Here is a 16093-nt window from a genome sequence, read left to right as displayed (position 1 = left end):
AACCAGAAACTTTGGCTCTCTGTGCTACTGCACACATTTTGTGGAGTCAAACATGAGTTTGCTATCAAGTGTACAGTTAATAAGAAGCTCCAGTTGATTATATCTTTATGATGCATATTGACAATTTTGTATGTCACTTTCATATGTGTGCCATGTATTGAGGTGCAATTTTATACATCTTACGTGTATAACTAAAAAACGTGATGTGGTGTTAAATCTCTTATTTAAATGCCAAATAGGATCATCAAGAGTAGAAAGAAGTATCAGAATTACAATTCTCATCTAATATAGTTTACTCACCAGGTATGGCTTCTAGGTAACCAGTTTTCTTTCCCAACTTTCTCAATACAAAACTTCTGGGGTCCATTACTCCCTAAAATAAAATAATAATAATAATGGATATGAGAAAATAAAAATTGCAATTTTTTCCCCATAACTAAATACACATTGAAAATAAAATCAGTTTAGGGCCAGACATATGCATTTGATAAGAAGTAACCCTAAGACAAGTTCTCAAAGTTTTAAGAACTCAGGTGTATTTTATGGCAATAGAAGATACTGGTCATACTATGAATTCCTGTCACCAAACTCTTCCCAGTAAGTAGCATTGCCAATACAGCATGGTAAAATATTGTCGTGCAAAGCTCTTGCATGGCTCAGATATGACCAGGGAGTCATAAAGTGCCCTATATAGCCTCTAGATGAAATTATTGCAATGCTTTATACATTGGGCTGCTTTTGAAGACGATTTGGAAACCATAAGTAGGGAAGAATTTGGCTGCCAGATATATGTTTTAACCACTCAGGCCACCAATTCTGGCCTGAGTAGAAAGTCAATTTGCTCCCAAGCCTAATTGGAAGTGCTGGTTTTGACCCTATATGCCTCGGGTCCACCATACGTCAAGGAACACCTTTCCCAAAAAATTTGAACTGGCAGCTCAAGCCAACATTCTGACACACAGCGTCACCCTGGCTCTCGCACCCTTAGGAATAATTTTGCATACCCATGAGGTCAGAAAATCCTCCAACTGGTAATCGGCATGTTCCAGTAACAAACTGTAGTAGTCTCATCCTCTTCTCATTATCTATGTCCTTCACAAACTGAAAAAGAATGCATTTAAAATAGCTGTACCAATTCTAGTCTTAAAAAACAAATAAAATTTATATAATCCATTCTCATATCCTTGTGTTTTGAGGTTCTATTTTATGGTAAAAGGGCAGTGGAAGGAACAAGGGTAGAGGCATAGGGAAAACAAAGATAGCTTCTATGGGGAATAGTAGTAGAAGAGCCTTTCGAGGAAGCTTATTTAACTAGAGTGCCTGGATAAGCTTCTGAAGTATCAGTGCGTGATATCACTGGTGTTAGCTATATTCCACTGAAGATTTTGTATGGTTTAAAGACTGCAAAAAAATTCTAAGAGGTATCTAAAAAAAGAAAAGAAAGCCTTTCCTCCTCACCCATGATTTCTTTTTCCAAGCCTGGAGATGCCCACATTCTTCAGTATTTGTTATTCCCAGGTAAAGAAAGGATTTGAAATAAGAAACATTTTTGCACAGTTCTGAACATATAGATCCATAGAATAGTTTGTAAGCAACCACAAAGTAGCAGCCACATAAGATCACTTTAAAAAGACTGACAAAGGACACTGTACCTTAGGGAGTTTTTGTCAGCCATTATATACTATCATTTTTAACTTTGTCACCTAGGTCTGGCTTCACTATTGCCATATTTTTCATACATAGAACTTGAAGCATACGTGCAAAATGTTCCAGCTTCAATCCCTGGCATCTCCAGATAGGACTGGAAAAAGACTGCTGTCTAAAACCTTGAAAAGCCACTGCCCATCAATGTACTCTACAATTAAGGTAATACTGAGCTAGATGGACCCTGTTCTGACTAAGTGGAAGGCAACTTCCTATGCTTAAAGTATCTTTTTACTATCCCTCTCATAATTCCAGTAGGAAAGCTGCTACTTTCCCCATTTTTAGATGAGCAAGAAAGGCTGAAAAATTGTGACATGCACAGGGTCAAGCAGCATCTATAGCTGGGTATAAACCAGAAACAGTTTTAAGGTGCCACAAGACTCCTGTTATTTATGCAGAAACAGTCTTAGCATGGCTCCCCCTCTGAAAACTGTTGGCATCCTGTAATCTTAAGTTTATAGGGCTAATACTTAGGTAACTATCGGAACAAAAACAGAAGACATCCTAGATTCCCAGAAGTTCCATTAGTGGTACATTTGGCACAATTTTTGCTGCAATACAAACCTGCCAAAACCACATTATTTGCTTGCTTGTTCTGGTATAATGTCGGTAGATGGTATGCCTTTGCCAGTCAGTCAAGTCAATCTCTTGCATTCCACACAAAAGCACCTTTTTGAAGAGAAATAGTTGAACACCAGCTAGGTTAGTGAAACTCTGATGCCATGATATGTTGGTGTAAGAGATGATGGAAGAATCTCTGAGATACTCAAAGGGTTAATGAAGAGTTAGTATCTTTCTAGACATGATGCATTTAGGAATTCTTCATTTTCTAGCTCAGTTGTCCAATCATTTAAACACAACTGTAGCATCCTTGTTTAGAAGAGTTTCATATGTACAGGGCGATGTGCCTCTGTGAAAACATGCTTTGCCATGTTAAGGTGACTGTCTACCCTTGTATTAGGCTGTGTGATGCCCTCCATGTGCTATGAAACTATCCTGACCAGAGTCAATGCTGTCTGGGTTGTAGTCCACAACGTTTGGCTACTCCAAGTTAACTAAACTGCAACGTCTTTATTATAACTCTGCTTCAACAGACTCATGTCATAAAAGTGCCACTGCATTTATAAGCCCCTGCAAATATGCTAACCATTTCTCAACTAAGTCTTATGCCCAAAGGATTAGACATACCTCAAGCTCTTTTGCATCAAAGTACTGCAAGTACTGCTGTGGTAAGATCTCATTGAAACCTTCAAAGAAAGCTTGCGTCTGCTCTTCAACACCCCGGGAAAGTCTCCACTCTGCCACTAGCCTGGAGTATGAAAACACACAGTTACTCCAAACAGGCCCAACCAAGTCTGAACATGTTGATTTTTGATGAGCAACAATATTAATTAAATTGTAGTAGGTATTATAGTAGACAGACATTGAATTTGCAGTGGAAGGTCCACCTCCATGGCAGAATTACAACGCTGTGCCATGTGACACAGACAGAGGTTACTGCTTAAGACTATAGCACACCAATCATGATAGTTTCCTGTGCATGAATATGTTCACACTGTATTTCAGGCAAGACTAGCTTTGAAGTAGCATTTTGACTATTTTACTGATAAGCCCACATCTATTTTACACGTGGGTCTTCAATGAAGAGGTTTGATAACACTTCCAAAACATTAAAAAGGGGAAGTTTATATAATTTAAAAAACAAATGGTTAAAAGATAAAATAAGCTTGCAAACCAACTTTGAACTTACTTAATGTATTCCTCCTTGTTTTCCTCAGTAACCAGGATGTTGCTGCCATCGGGTTTCAAATCATGGCTTTTTATTTCACCTAGAATTTCCTTATCAACTGAGAAATACATCTCCAGGCCACATTCCTCAATATTGTTTTCCCTACAAAACAAATACCATATATATTAACTACAGAAATCTAGTTTTATGAAGTGCAATCAGCAGTATCATTAAACAAGTTGATGTCACAAGCCGAAAAAGTTGTCCTTCAAATTCCTTCTGTTCATCAACAAATGGAGGGAGGCATATTCTACACTGAGATTTTAAAAAAAATGTAAAGGGAAAAGGTTTTCTGAAATTTTGATGTTGAATGTTCATATATATTTTCTATATACCAAAAAGTTTGGTATCTATACTAGCTATCCTGTAATAATTTACAGTACCTCAGAATTAGCATGCAATAATATTTAACAGGTATATATTTTACATTTCATATCAAGTATTTTATAATCCCTACTTCCCTTTTTTTTTTAAAAAAATGGTCAAAGCAGTTTACAAGTCAAACAAAATATTACAAAGAGATTTAATGCCTGGCAAAATAAGGAATGTCAATATTCACTTCAGTTTTGAGGCAAATGTTCTTATTTTAAAAAATCACACTTGAACAGTAAAACTGACTTTTAAAACAAATTGCAATTATGTTTTTTAACGCTAATCCATACATATCAAATCACAGCACTGACTTTCAAACGTGCACACACACACACACACACACACACAAAGTCACACATTTTAACATCTACAGTACAATATTTCAAGAATTGAGAAGCTGACTTCAGAAACTCACTTTACCCAGATGAGTGAGTTGTAAAACTCAGGATCTACAGATTCTAAATCCTTTAGTCCTACTGGCTTGTTGAGGATACGTTTGTAGAATGGTAGAGAAAAACCCGTGTCTATAAATTTCACATGGAATAAAGCCTGCAAAAGATGGAAACTATTAATTATTTGTTTTATAGGAATCATTGTCTAGTCAATCTCATAACCAGCAAACAGGTGCCTGCAGCCTAGATTTTGGAAGAAACAATGAATTAAAGGCCATCTTAAAGTCACTTGAAAACCAGTTTCCTTAGGTGGATGTGCTGCGTTGATGGTTACTGGTGACAAGAGAAAAGGGAAGCACAGAAAACATGTGAGGTATAATTCCTCCCTGGGTGAAATAGGCTATAATTCCCCACGATGCATATTATGGATGGGATTCACCTAATGAATCCCATCTGTGGAACCCTTGTGCACGGCTTTCCCCTTGCACAAGAGGGCTTTCCCCCCTCCACTCAGGCAGAAATTTCAGGTGGTGCTTTTACCTGAAAATTGCTATAAGATACTATACATTTTGGAGCTGTAGTTTAATATGGGTGATATCCAGCAAAGCCACACTCAACAGTGTGAATGGATTCAAGTCATTATTTATTATACTCAGGTGGCTTATAACTCATACTTCATCAAAACCAGCCCTAGAATAGGGTGCAACTTAAAAATACATAATTCATAATAAAACCATTTGAAAAAATCAAATCCTAATAAACCAAATTTACATCACAGTACAAGCATGACCAAGCATGTTTTCACTGTCACAAGCATAAAGGAAAAGAAACAGAATTAAGCACCTGGTATGTTTTAAAATACACTAGAGTGCAAGAGTGCAATGCAATGCACTGCAAACAACATTGTAATCCCTCTTGTCAAGAGTGGGTTTTCTCAGTCTAGGTTCCCCTAGCCGCACATGCGGACTTAAGAGTTTCTGCTACACATTAAGATTTTTTTTTTTTAATCCTCATTCTACCAGGAAACTTTCAGCTTGTCCTTACTATGTTCCCACAAACTCCCCTATTTATTATTTTGTGCTCTGAACTCACCATGGCAATAAATCTGCCAATAAAGTGGAAGTATTTCAGGTGGTCTGGATTGATGTAAGAAGCTGGATTTATCTGTAGGCAGTAGTTATCCTTTCCTGCATATTCAAACAGGCAATACATTGGGTTCAGCACTTCATGCGACAACAGAAAGAACCATTCCCTGAAACCACATAAAGAACTCACAGTCAACACCACAAGAACCAAGTATTAGGTTTAGACATTGTGTACAGATTCCATAGTGCTAATTTAACCTCCAAAGCTAACATATAACCATTGGGGCAATCTATTATGCTCAGCCTGCCCACAACTAGTTGGAATGAGCATGTCAAGTGCTTGAATAGGACACCAAAAGTAGTTATCAGTTATAGAAATTCAGGTGCTTCTAAAAAGACTAGGATTACTCAAGGTTCAGATGCAAATAATTAGCAATTTACTTATGCTGGCTTCAACTCCTACATGAGGTACTGTTTGAGGATTATCATTTTTCTTTTCCATATGGAAACTCAGGGTTCTCTTTATAAACAGGCCAATACTATACTTGCAATGCCAGTGTACATCTCTTAAACAATGTCACAATATTGAGTGAAATTAATTATGTCCAAGTTGCAGCCCTGTGACTTCTGATGTGGAATCAGATGTTCAGTTTATAACTACTGATGCTGACTTGACATTTTTTTAAGCTGAAGAGTATATTGACTGATATGCTGGGATATTTGGCTTTAGAAAAGACACTTACAATCACTATAGCCAAAGCAGATAAAATAATTTTAAAGATAGTTATATGTATAATGAAGGACTGACCCAGCACTAAAGGTGCGGTTATTTTGAGTGCCGCAAAAACACAAAACTAGGAATCAATTTTAGTGGTTATCAAACTTATTTGCAACATCAGCTAAAGAACCAAGTATTGTGGGTCTACCCCAACTCCGCTGATACAAATCTTGAATATGTGACACGTGAATATGTATGTCAGGGCTAGGGAACTGGATTCAGCCCAAAGGCCAGAACCTGACCTCCCCTCAAAGACCACTTTGACAGCTGGGTGGTGCCACCCACTTGTCAAAATTGGTGACAACTTCAAAAGGGCCTACTGTTGGCAGTGACCAGCTAATTGGTGCCAATAGCAAACCTTGCTTTGTCCATCTGTAGGCACTGATTGGACTCAAACTGTGCCTGTAAAGAGACAATTTCCCCCTGCAAACCAATGAAGTCTGCTGAAGGAAAATGCCCATTTGCAGGCATGTTTTGCCAAGGCACAATTGAGAGCACACTTCAAGCTCCTTATTGTTCCCTTGCAGCCATGTGATGTAATGCATGGGGTGAACAGGAATGGTTTGCAATCAAATTAGGAATGCTAATTAGGTCCACAAGCTGAAGCTTTCTCACCAATTGATATAAAAGTTATCCATGATACTAGAGCCCAAATTTGTTTATTGAAAAGTTGGGTATATAACACACACACGCAAGCTTTAAATCAAAAGTTTCCCTTTTCCGGATACTGACAAGTGAAACCCCAAATTAGATACTTTCTTTTTTTAAAGAAAGCTCCAAAGAAAAGGGTCACAGTTTTCAAAAAATGTAACCCCCTCAGAGTTGTCTAAAAAGCTTTCCTACCAACAATTTCAAGTGCCTATGGTTCCATTTGTTTTACATAGTAATACATCCCTACCGTGCAACACCTCCATAATCTAATCCTTCTTCTCCAGGGAAAATGACCCACAAACGTCTTCGTAGGTCCGCAGGGCTGAGGCTCATTATCTTAGTGGAAGAAGTATTAGAAGATTAACATTCTAATAATTGTTCACGCAGTCATGCACATTAAAATGGATATTGGTATATGGTGGTTTTGTTGTTTTACTAATTTATTCTGGATCAGCAGATCCCTGAAACAGTTAATAGGCCATTTAGAGAGGAAGGTTGACATTCAACAGATTAGAGAGGGCTGAAACATAGTTCACATCAAATACACATACTCTGCACATTTTACAATGCTATAAGTACTGAAACACAGCTCAATTACCTGCTGAAATGAATCTTCAAACAATGTTTTTCTGCTCACTGTGATTTTAATGTGCTGGGGCAGGGCCAATTGCTAAAATGTAAGAAACAGATTTCACAAACAAGCCAACTACATAATAAGACAATATTAAAGAATGCAATAGATTGATGTGTTTCTATCTGTACCAGGTGTGGGGAACCTGTGGCCCTCTAGATGCGCTTGACTACAATCCCCATCATCCTTGACCATTGGCCATGCTGGCTGGGGCTGATGGGAGTGGTAGACCTACAATATCCAGAGGACCAAAGGTTCCCCACCCCTGTTTTACAGAGATAGGTGCAACTGTGAATTATTTCCCCATGTGTGGTACTAGCTGCTTACAATGTATTGTTGGATACACATATCCTTGAAAAGGGGCCATTGACACCATTGCTAGATATTGCCAGTAAAATAAAGATGTTGTATGTGGATGGTATTCCCATTGATGTTCATGAATAATTCCAAATATACACGGTGAAAATAGAAACTCTGTAAACTTTGTTTTGTAAAACAACTCCAATTTGAACTTATGCTGAGAGAAGTTTACTCCTATGTGCATTCATCTAGTTTACTAATGCTTTCACCTGACAAAGTTTAATTATTGAATGACTGCCCTTTGGCCAAAAACTTCCAAGGATATTTTTGAGTTTGCACATAAGACAAACTCTAAGATAATGCTTTTATCTGATGGCAAATTATCACAGTTATTCTCATTAATATTCATTTGTTAATGTAGAGGACAGTGCAGTGGAAGATTCTGAGTTTCCTCTCTCTCTCCACTCTTCTTTGGGGTGTCCAACAGAGCTACTGCCACCACAAATTCACCAAGCCTCATGAAATCCCACAGGGCATGGGGGTTTGTGGAACTGGCAGCTCTTTTAGAAACATGCATACTATGTAACATAGATTATGACAACAGACTCACTGTAAACTTGCAGTAAAACTCTTTCCCAAAATAAAACATAACTTACCTGACACCAAAACCGGAAGTATTGGACCTTTGCTTTGAAATCACGAACATATGCTATCTGGGGTCCATTATCTCTGGAAACAGAAGTAAAAAAAAATTGGTTGTGCAATTGTCATCCATTTCAGTTCCTTGCCTAGTTAACTGATTCACAAAAGGAAGGTTCGTTTTGTGAAAGCACATATAGCTACAATATAGCTAGGTAAATTATTCCTTAGGAACAAAATCATCTCCCTTCTTCCCTTTATTCAGTGGCATGCTACTAGTACACCGAGGAGTTGTAATTTTCCATGGGCCTCTGTAACCTTTCCTCCTAGCATGGTAGCAGCCCATTAGGGAAGGATGGAAGAGATTGATCCTATTTTCCCCTCTTCTCTTACCTCAACCTGACTGCAACTGCCTCTCCTACTTTAACCATTCCACTAAGTAGGTGTGATTAAAAGGGAAGGGTGGAGGAGGATAGAGGGAGCTAGATGAGTTAAGAGTAAACTGGGAATTCTCTGATTTGAAATTTAATCTTTGGGGTCTTTGAAGCAAAACTGAAAAAACGCTGAAGCGCAGGTTAAATAAGTACTAAAGGAAAAATTGGTGTATATTATTTTATAAATAATGGAAGTATTTAACATTTAATAGCACATTAAAAAAACCCCTTAGGCGAGTTGTTGAACATACTCTGCTAACATTTTAAGAACAGCATCATTTGTTTTCACCATCAAAGGTAACCAAGTTTAATCGTACAGCTATCCAACAGTGCATCTAACAGACGCCAACAGTAGAAAGGAAGTAGCAGTAATACAAAATTGTAGCAAGAAAGCTTACAGAGCCGATTTCCCAGTTCGAGGATCGATATAGGTAGTTGTTCTTCTATTGTGATCCACAAAATATGGAATTCCATCTACAGTGAATCTCATCTCCCAGCCTTCTGGCAAAGGTTTCTCATTTAATTGACTGCAGAAACAGATATACACAACACATAAATCTCATTATACATATTTTTCACACATAGTAAAAGGTACTGTTCCATTTTTATTCCAGGTATTTCATTTAGCTTTATTAGACCCAAGATAGTAAATCGAACTCTTAGTTATACTGAGCTCTAAGGAATCCACAGCTAACACCACAAATCCAAAATGGAAAACCGTTTGTCAAGAAGTTAAATGCCTACCCTCATCTCAAAAGGGAGCATGTGTTCTTACAATTAATCACACGGAATCAGAATAGGGAAGAAAAACTAAGCATTACACCAGACAGCCTAGTACGAGAAGACTCAAAAATACTTTATATCCTGCTCACAGAATGTAGGTTGATGTGTGGGTTACACCCTGTCTGTTTGTTACCTAGGACTCAGCTATACTCATGTCAATTATATCGTTATAACTGCTTTATAAACACCAGATGGCACAGTAGAGTTTGATCTTTCGCCAATGTGATTTTCCATTATGAGCTTTATAACATGTTTTCCTGTAACTTTTTTTAAATGTGTCTAGATCCTGCCTTAGTTATCTGTTGGTCACAAAAGAACTCAGAGAGCTTCATGGGGGTGTATCCTTCATTTCACCTCTCTGCTAATGTTATCTAAATGTAGAACAGGGATTATTACATGTAAGAGGTGTATAAACAGGTCATTTTCCAGTGTATTCAGAGTGTTTAAGTGTTTGGGGAGAAATCCTCACAGGATTACAGAAGTGCAGGTCTGGGATACACCTGAAGATTATTTAGCACAATGCCTGTTTTTAAGGCCTCAAATATGTATTACTTTCTAATCCTTCTCAGAGATAGGATCTTCTAGAGAGTATCTACAGTACCATGCCTTTTAAATATTAAGCTATTTTTCCATTCCTCCTTTTTCGAAAAATTCTAGCAAGATATGAAATAAGGAACAGGAGAAGAATGCTTATTGAAAACAAGTCTCTGTAAGACTTTGGCTGAGATCCAAGGAGGCAAAGTTCTTCCATGTGTGCAAGGCGGATTTCTGACTTTCTATTGGAGCAATGAGCACCTGTGCCTTTGGGAATGCAGCTTCAGAGGGTTCTTTGTGCATCAGAAAGGCGGTGCTAAGAACACCTGCATCCAGGCAGATGACAACACATGACCTTTGAGATCTCCGCCTTTGATCATGTTATTAGGTTAGCCAATAAAAGAATGGCAAAATGAGTCAAAAGTTGTATAATATGCTGAGTTGCCAGCAAGTAATTTGTAACAATGCACTAGATGCAATACATTCTTTTACCCACCCACTCACTAAGACTGGATATGAAATAAACAACAGGATATTAAATAAAATAAATAATATTGAGTACAAGAAATGTTTTTATTGTGTGTTGGATGCAAATATGAGAATTTCCTTTTTGGTTCTTCTAGTAATAATTTTCTTACGTTTTGTTTCAACAAGAAATATTCCTCTTAAGAAACCACTTCCTCATATCTGCTACTTTCCCCTTATGTTCTCAATACACTTTTTAAAAAAAAAAATCAATCAATCTCCTTTATTGGCATAGAAAAAGTGGATCATATACATGGATCAGAACACAACATAGTTAATGGAACATAGTAGGAAATACTTTAGGATAAAACTGTCCAGACATTGTGAGTTATGAAAATGGCTCTTAGGACCTATGGTGACGTAATTTCATGGAATACACTATTGATAAGCAACATGCTTTAGTAGTCTAAAATCTAGCCTTATTTCAGTTTAGATCCATTTCAACCTAGCTTCGAGACTGGTTTGGCCACTGAAACAGCCCCAGCAACTCTGACTGATAACCTGTATGGAGAAAGAAACATAGGGAGTGCATGGTTCTTCTGGAGTGGTTCTGTGAGTTGGAGGCACTGCTCCTATCTGCAGGACCACCACCAGAATAGCAGCAAGGGCAGATTGCTGCTTTGTCTTTTGGCATTTGTGCTGTGGGGTCCTGTGGGGTTCCATTCTGTACCCCACACTTTTTAACATCTATGTAAAGCTGCTAGGAAGTGTCATCTGGAGATTTGGAGAACAGCATACCTAGTATGCAGATAATATCCAGCTCTCGCTCTCTCCATACCACTTTACTAGTGTCTGGAGGTGATAATGGGTTGGGTGTGGACTTCCAAACTTAGATTAAATCTGGACATGATGCAAGTGCTGGTAGTTCTTATATTCAGGAATTGAGGCGACCTGTGTTAGTTGGGAACACACTCTTTCTGAAGGACAAGGTGTGTAGCCTGGGGGTGCTGCTGGAACCAACACTTTCAACTGGAAGCTCAGGTGGCTCCAGGGACAAGAAGTGCCTATTTCCAGCTAGGGCTGGTTCAACAGCTATAGTCCTTCCTGAACCAAGATACCACAGTATGGACCACTATGGCTAGGTTAACCTCCCATTTAGCACTACTGCAATGAGTTCTAAATGAGGCTGTCCTTGAAGATGGTCTAGAAGCTGGAGCTAGTAACAATGGAGCCATCAGCTGAGTAGCACTGCAAGGTGGGTCCATATCTCAACAAATCTTAAGAACTGCACTGGCTGACTATTTGCTGATGGGTCCAACTTAAGTTTTTGATTCTGGTATATCAAACACTATTTAGCCTGGGCCCCAAGTCATAGCTGCCAAGTCCCCCGTATTCCCTTGGAAAATCCCCATTTTTCCAGCTGTTCCTAGCCTAGCTGAAAAAACGGATTTTTTTGTTTTTTCTCGGTTTATTCTGGCGCGACGGCCATTTTGGAACTGGGTGGAGCATGCTCAGAAGCGACTTTTGATGCTGCTCTGCCCAGTTCCAAAATGGCTGCAGTGCGACTTCTGGCGCGGTGGCCATTTTGGAACTGGGCAAAGCAGCATCAAAAGTCACTTCTGAGCATGCTCCGCCCAGTTCCAAAATGGCGGCAGCGCTACTTCTGGTCTGCTACTTCCGCCCGGTCCCTTATTTCTCCGACAGCAACTTGGCAGGTATGCCCCATGTACCCTGTTTCTCCTATTTTAAGATGTAGTCATAAAATAAGCCATAGCAGGATTTTTAAGCATTCAAGGGATATAAGCTATACCCCGAAAATAAGACATAGTGATAGGCACAGCAGCAATGCCGGCCATAGCAGGAGGAGGAGGAAAAAATAAGACATCCCCTTAAAATAAGCCATAGTGTGTTTTTTTGAGGAAAAATAAATATAAGACGGTGTCTTATTTTCGGAGAAACACGGCACTTGAAGAAGAACGTTTGCCAATATATCTCACTCTTAGACTTAAAATCTGCAGAGCAGGTCCTATTCATGATCCCACCTATGCCTGTGGTACATTATGCAGGGACCTGGGATATGGCCTTCTCTGCTATGGCACCTTCATTTTGGAACACCCTCCCATTAGTAATACAGTTGTCCCCCTCAATAACAGCTTGTTGTAGTAAGGTAGAAACAGTTTTGTCCATCAGGCTCTTTGGGGGAGATGAGCAAAGAATGATTTTGTTCATCATGATTGTTAATCAGAATATATATGGGTTTTGGTTTTAATATATCTTGAGCTATGCATTTATTATTTGCTGGGGAATCTCTCTGGGATGAAGGAGAGTTTAGAAATAGGTTTTCTCTCTCTCTCTCTCTCTTTCTTTTCTTTTTGACCATGTAAACTTTTTTAAAGGAATGAAATAAAGTTTATTTAAAAAAAGGAAAGTTTAGAAATAGTAGTAAATCCAAATGTTGCCTATGTTTGCTTGATTTTGGATTATGTTTTGAAGACTAGTAAGAGAAGTGAAAAAACTTACCCTTGGCTTCTGGGATCTTCCCACTGTGTGATGCGTGTATTGTGATTGACAAAATATACTCTGCCATTGGCGTCTGTTCTCTTTTCTGAGGGAATATAAATTAGTACCATCTTAGTTATCATGGACATATAGTTTTAATGTTAAGATAATGGCAGTGAAATATATATGCCAGGACCTATGGAGAATATCTCACTTCTTTCTCCCCTCCGCAGGACTCTCTGCCAACAAAAAACCTCTTAAGGGTTGGGGACCCTCATGAAAGACTTGGGATGTAGAACAGTGGGAACAGGAAATCTGGCAGAGGAAGCCTGCCTAAACATGATTTTTCTGTAGGGACACAAGGGGAAGCAGAGGGCAGGAGGGGAAAGGAAGTTCACCTTGTGCAAGAACTTCTTTAGATAGAACACCATGTGTTTGGCAGTTCTGCTCCTCCCTTCGACTTGAAATGTGCCCCAATGCCCAGTCTGAAAACTTAGCATTTCATACCAGCTGTTTGAACATATCACCCAACTAATGAATACATTGTGTTCCATCATCTTAACTTCCTAGTTCATGAAACCTCAGTGGCACAGCACTTTACATCCAAGTCAAGAACATCAACTTCAGGGAAAACCTTGCACAAGTCAATAGAACGTGAGATAGCAGTACACATGATTGGTTGTGAGAGTAGGGCTTAGATTCCTGTCCTAGATGAAACACCATTACTTATGATTCTGCTACTAAACTAATAGAGGTCCCTAGACTTGTATACCAACTCAGTGACAAGAGACTATAAAACAGTGATCTCATTGTGGGAGTTTACTATAGATCCCCAAGCCAAACTGAGGACACAGATGATGCCTTCCTGGAACTGATGGCCAAGCATTCAAAAGGAAGTGAGATAGTAGTAATGGGGGATTTCAACTATCCTGATATTTGTTGGATGTCAAACTCAGCCAAGAGCATAAGGTCGAACAGATTCCTCACTGGCCTTGCAGACAATTTCATTGTCCAGAAAGTGGGAGAAGCAACAAGAGGGTCAGCCATTTTAGATCTGGTCCTAACCAGTAGTGATGACCTGGTTAGTGGGGTAGAAGTGGCAGGATCATTAGGTGGGAGTGACCATGCTCTTCTGGAATTTATTATACAGCGGAAAGGAGCAACCAAGCATACTAAGACTCAAATCCTAGACTTTAAGAAAGCCAACTTCAGAAAACTTAGAGAAACGCTGGGTGAAATCCCATGGACAGTAATACTAAAAGGGAAGGGAGTTCATGATGGTTGGGAGTTTGTAAAAAGGGAGATATTAAAAGCACAACTTCAGGCAATACCAATGAGACAGAAACATGGAAGGTGCCTAAAGAAGCCAGGGTGGTTATCTAAAGAACTTTTAACTGAGTTAAGATTTAAAACGGATATGTACCAAAAATGGAAAAAGGGGGAAATCACCAGAGAGGAATTCAAACAAAGAGCCAGCACGTGTAGAGACAAAGTCAGAAAAGCTAAAGCACAGAATGAACTCAGGCTTGCTAGGGAGGTTAAAAGCAACAAAAAGGGCTTTTATGGGTATGTCCGTAGCAAAAGGAAGAACAAGGAAACAGTGGGGTCACTTAGGGGAGAAGATGGTGAAATGCGAACAGGGGACAGAGAAAGGGCAGAACTCCTCAATGCCTTCTTTGCCTCAGTCTTCTCCAAAAAAGAAAACAATGCCCGACCTGAAGAATATGGAGCAGAAGATTCAGCAGGGGAAACACAGCCCAGAATAAGTAAGGAGGTAATACAAGAATACTTGGCTAATTTAGATGTATTCAAGTCTCCAGGGCCAGATGAACTACATCCAAGAGTATTAAAAGAACTGGCAGAGCACCTAGAAAGAAACGCTGTGATCACTAAAAGTCAGCATGGGTTTCTGAAAAATAAGTCATGTCAGACTAATCTGATCTCATTTTTTGACAGAATTACAAGCCTGGTAGATGAAGGGAATGTTGTGGATGTAGCCTATCTTGATTTCAGCAAGGCCTTTGACAAGGTGCCCCATGATATTTTTGTAAAGAATCTGGTAAAATGCGGGCTAGACAATGCTACCATTCAGTGGATTTGTAACTGGCTGGCTGACTGACGGAACCCAAAGGGTGCTCATCAATGGCTCCTCTTCATCCCAGAGAGTAGTGACTAGTGGGGTGCCACAGGGTTCTGTCTTGAGCCCAGTCTTATTCAACATCTTTATCAATGACTTGGAGGGCATCCTGAGCAAGTTTGCAGATGACACCAAATTGGAAGGGGTGGCTAATACCCCAGAGGACAGAATCACACTTCAGAATGACCTTAACAGATTAGACAACTGGGCCAAAGCAAACAAGATGAATTTTAACAAGGAGAAATGTAAAGTACAATACTACACTTGGGCAAAAAAAATGAAAGGCACAAATACAGGATGGGAGACACCTGGCTTGAGAGCAGTACATGTGAAAAGGATCTAGGAGTCCTGGTAGACCACAAACTTGACATGAGTCAACAGTGTGATGCAGCAGCTAAAAAAGCCAATGCAATTCTGGGCTGTATCAATAGGAGTATAGTGTCTAGATCAAGGGAAGTAATAGTACCACTGTATTCTGCTCTGGTCAGACCTCACCTGGAGTACTGTGTCCAGTTCTGGGCACCACAGTTCAAGAAGGATACTGACAAACTGGAACGTGTCCAGAGGAGGGCAACCAAAATGGTCAAAGGCCTGGAAACGATGCCTTATGAGGAACGGCTTAGGGAGCTGGGTATGTTTAGCCCGGAGAAGAGAAGGTTAAGGGGTGATATGATAGCCATGTTCAAATATATAAAAGGATGTCATATAGAGGAGGGAGAAAGGTTGTTTTCTGCTGCTCCAGAGAAGCGGACACAGAGCAATGGATTCAAACTACAAGAAAGAAGATTCCACCTAAACATTAGGAAGAACTTCCTGACAGTAAAAGCTGTTCGACAGTGGAATTTGCTGCCAAGAAGTGTGGTGGAGTCTCCTTCTTTGGAGGTCTTTAAGCAGAGGCTT

The 16093-nt window shown here is 39.3% G+C and overlaps 1 protein-coding gene across 2 annotated transcripts in view; it reads right to left on the bottom strand.

Moving 5' to 3' along the window:
* The window catches only part of ITCH (itchy E3 ubiquitin protein ligase), a 51015-nt gene that overhangs the window by 3511 nt on the left and 31411 nt on the right, over positions 1-16093 (bottom strand). For both annotated transcript variants that reach the window (XM_060277251.1, XM_060277252.1), the window contains 12 exons: positions 13078-13162; positions 9174-9302; positions 8359-8431; positions 7370-7441; positions 7019-7107; positions 5350-5509; positions 4281-4414; positions 3455-3595; positions 2893-3013; positions 2269-2373; positions 1005-1101; positions 301-373 (listed from right to left, as the gene is read on the bottom strand). In XM_060277251.1, the coding sequence (XP_060133234.1) occupies positions 301-373; positions 1005-1101; positions 2269-2373; positions 2893-3013; positions 3455-3595; positions 4281-4414; positions 5350-5509; positions 7019-7107; positions 7370-7441; positions 8359-8431; positions 9174-9302; positions 13078-13162 (1279 nt within the window). The remainder of the gene's footprint in view (positions 1-300; positions 374-1004; positions 1102-2268; positions 2374-2892; positions 3014-3454; positions 3596-4280; positions 4415-5349; positions 5510-7018; positions 7108-7369; positions 7442-8358; positions 8432-9173; positions 9303-13077; positions 13163-16093) is intronic.

This window comes from Zootoca vivipara, chromosome 7 (assembly GCF_963506605.1).
Source record: "Zootoca vivipara chromosome 7, rZooViv1.1, whole genome shotgun sequence".
Taxonomy (NCBI): Eukaryota; Metazoa; Chordata; class Lepidosauria; order Squamata; family Lacertidae; genus Zootoca; species Zootoca vivipara.
The sequence above is the reverse complement of the archived record's forward strand: the minus strand, read 5'-3'. Positions and strand labels throughout refer to the sequence as shown.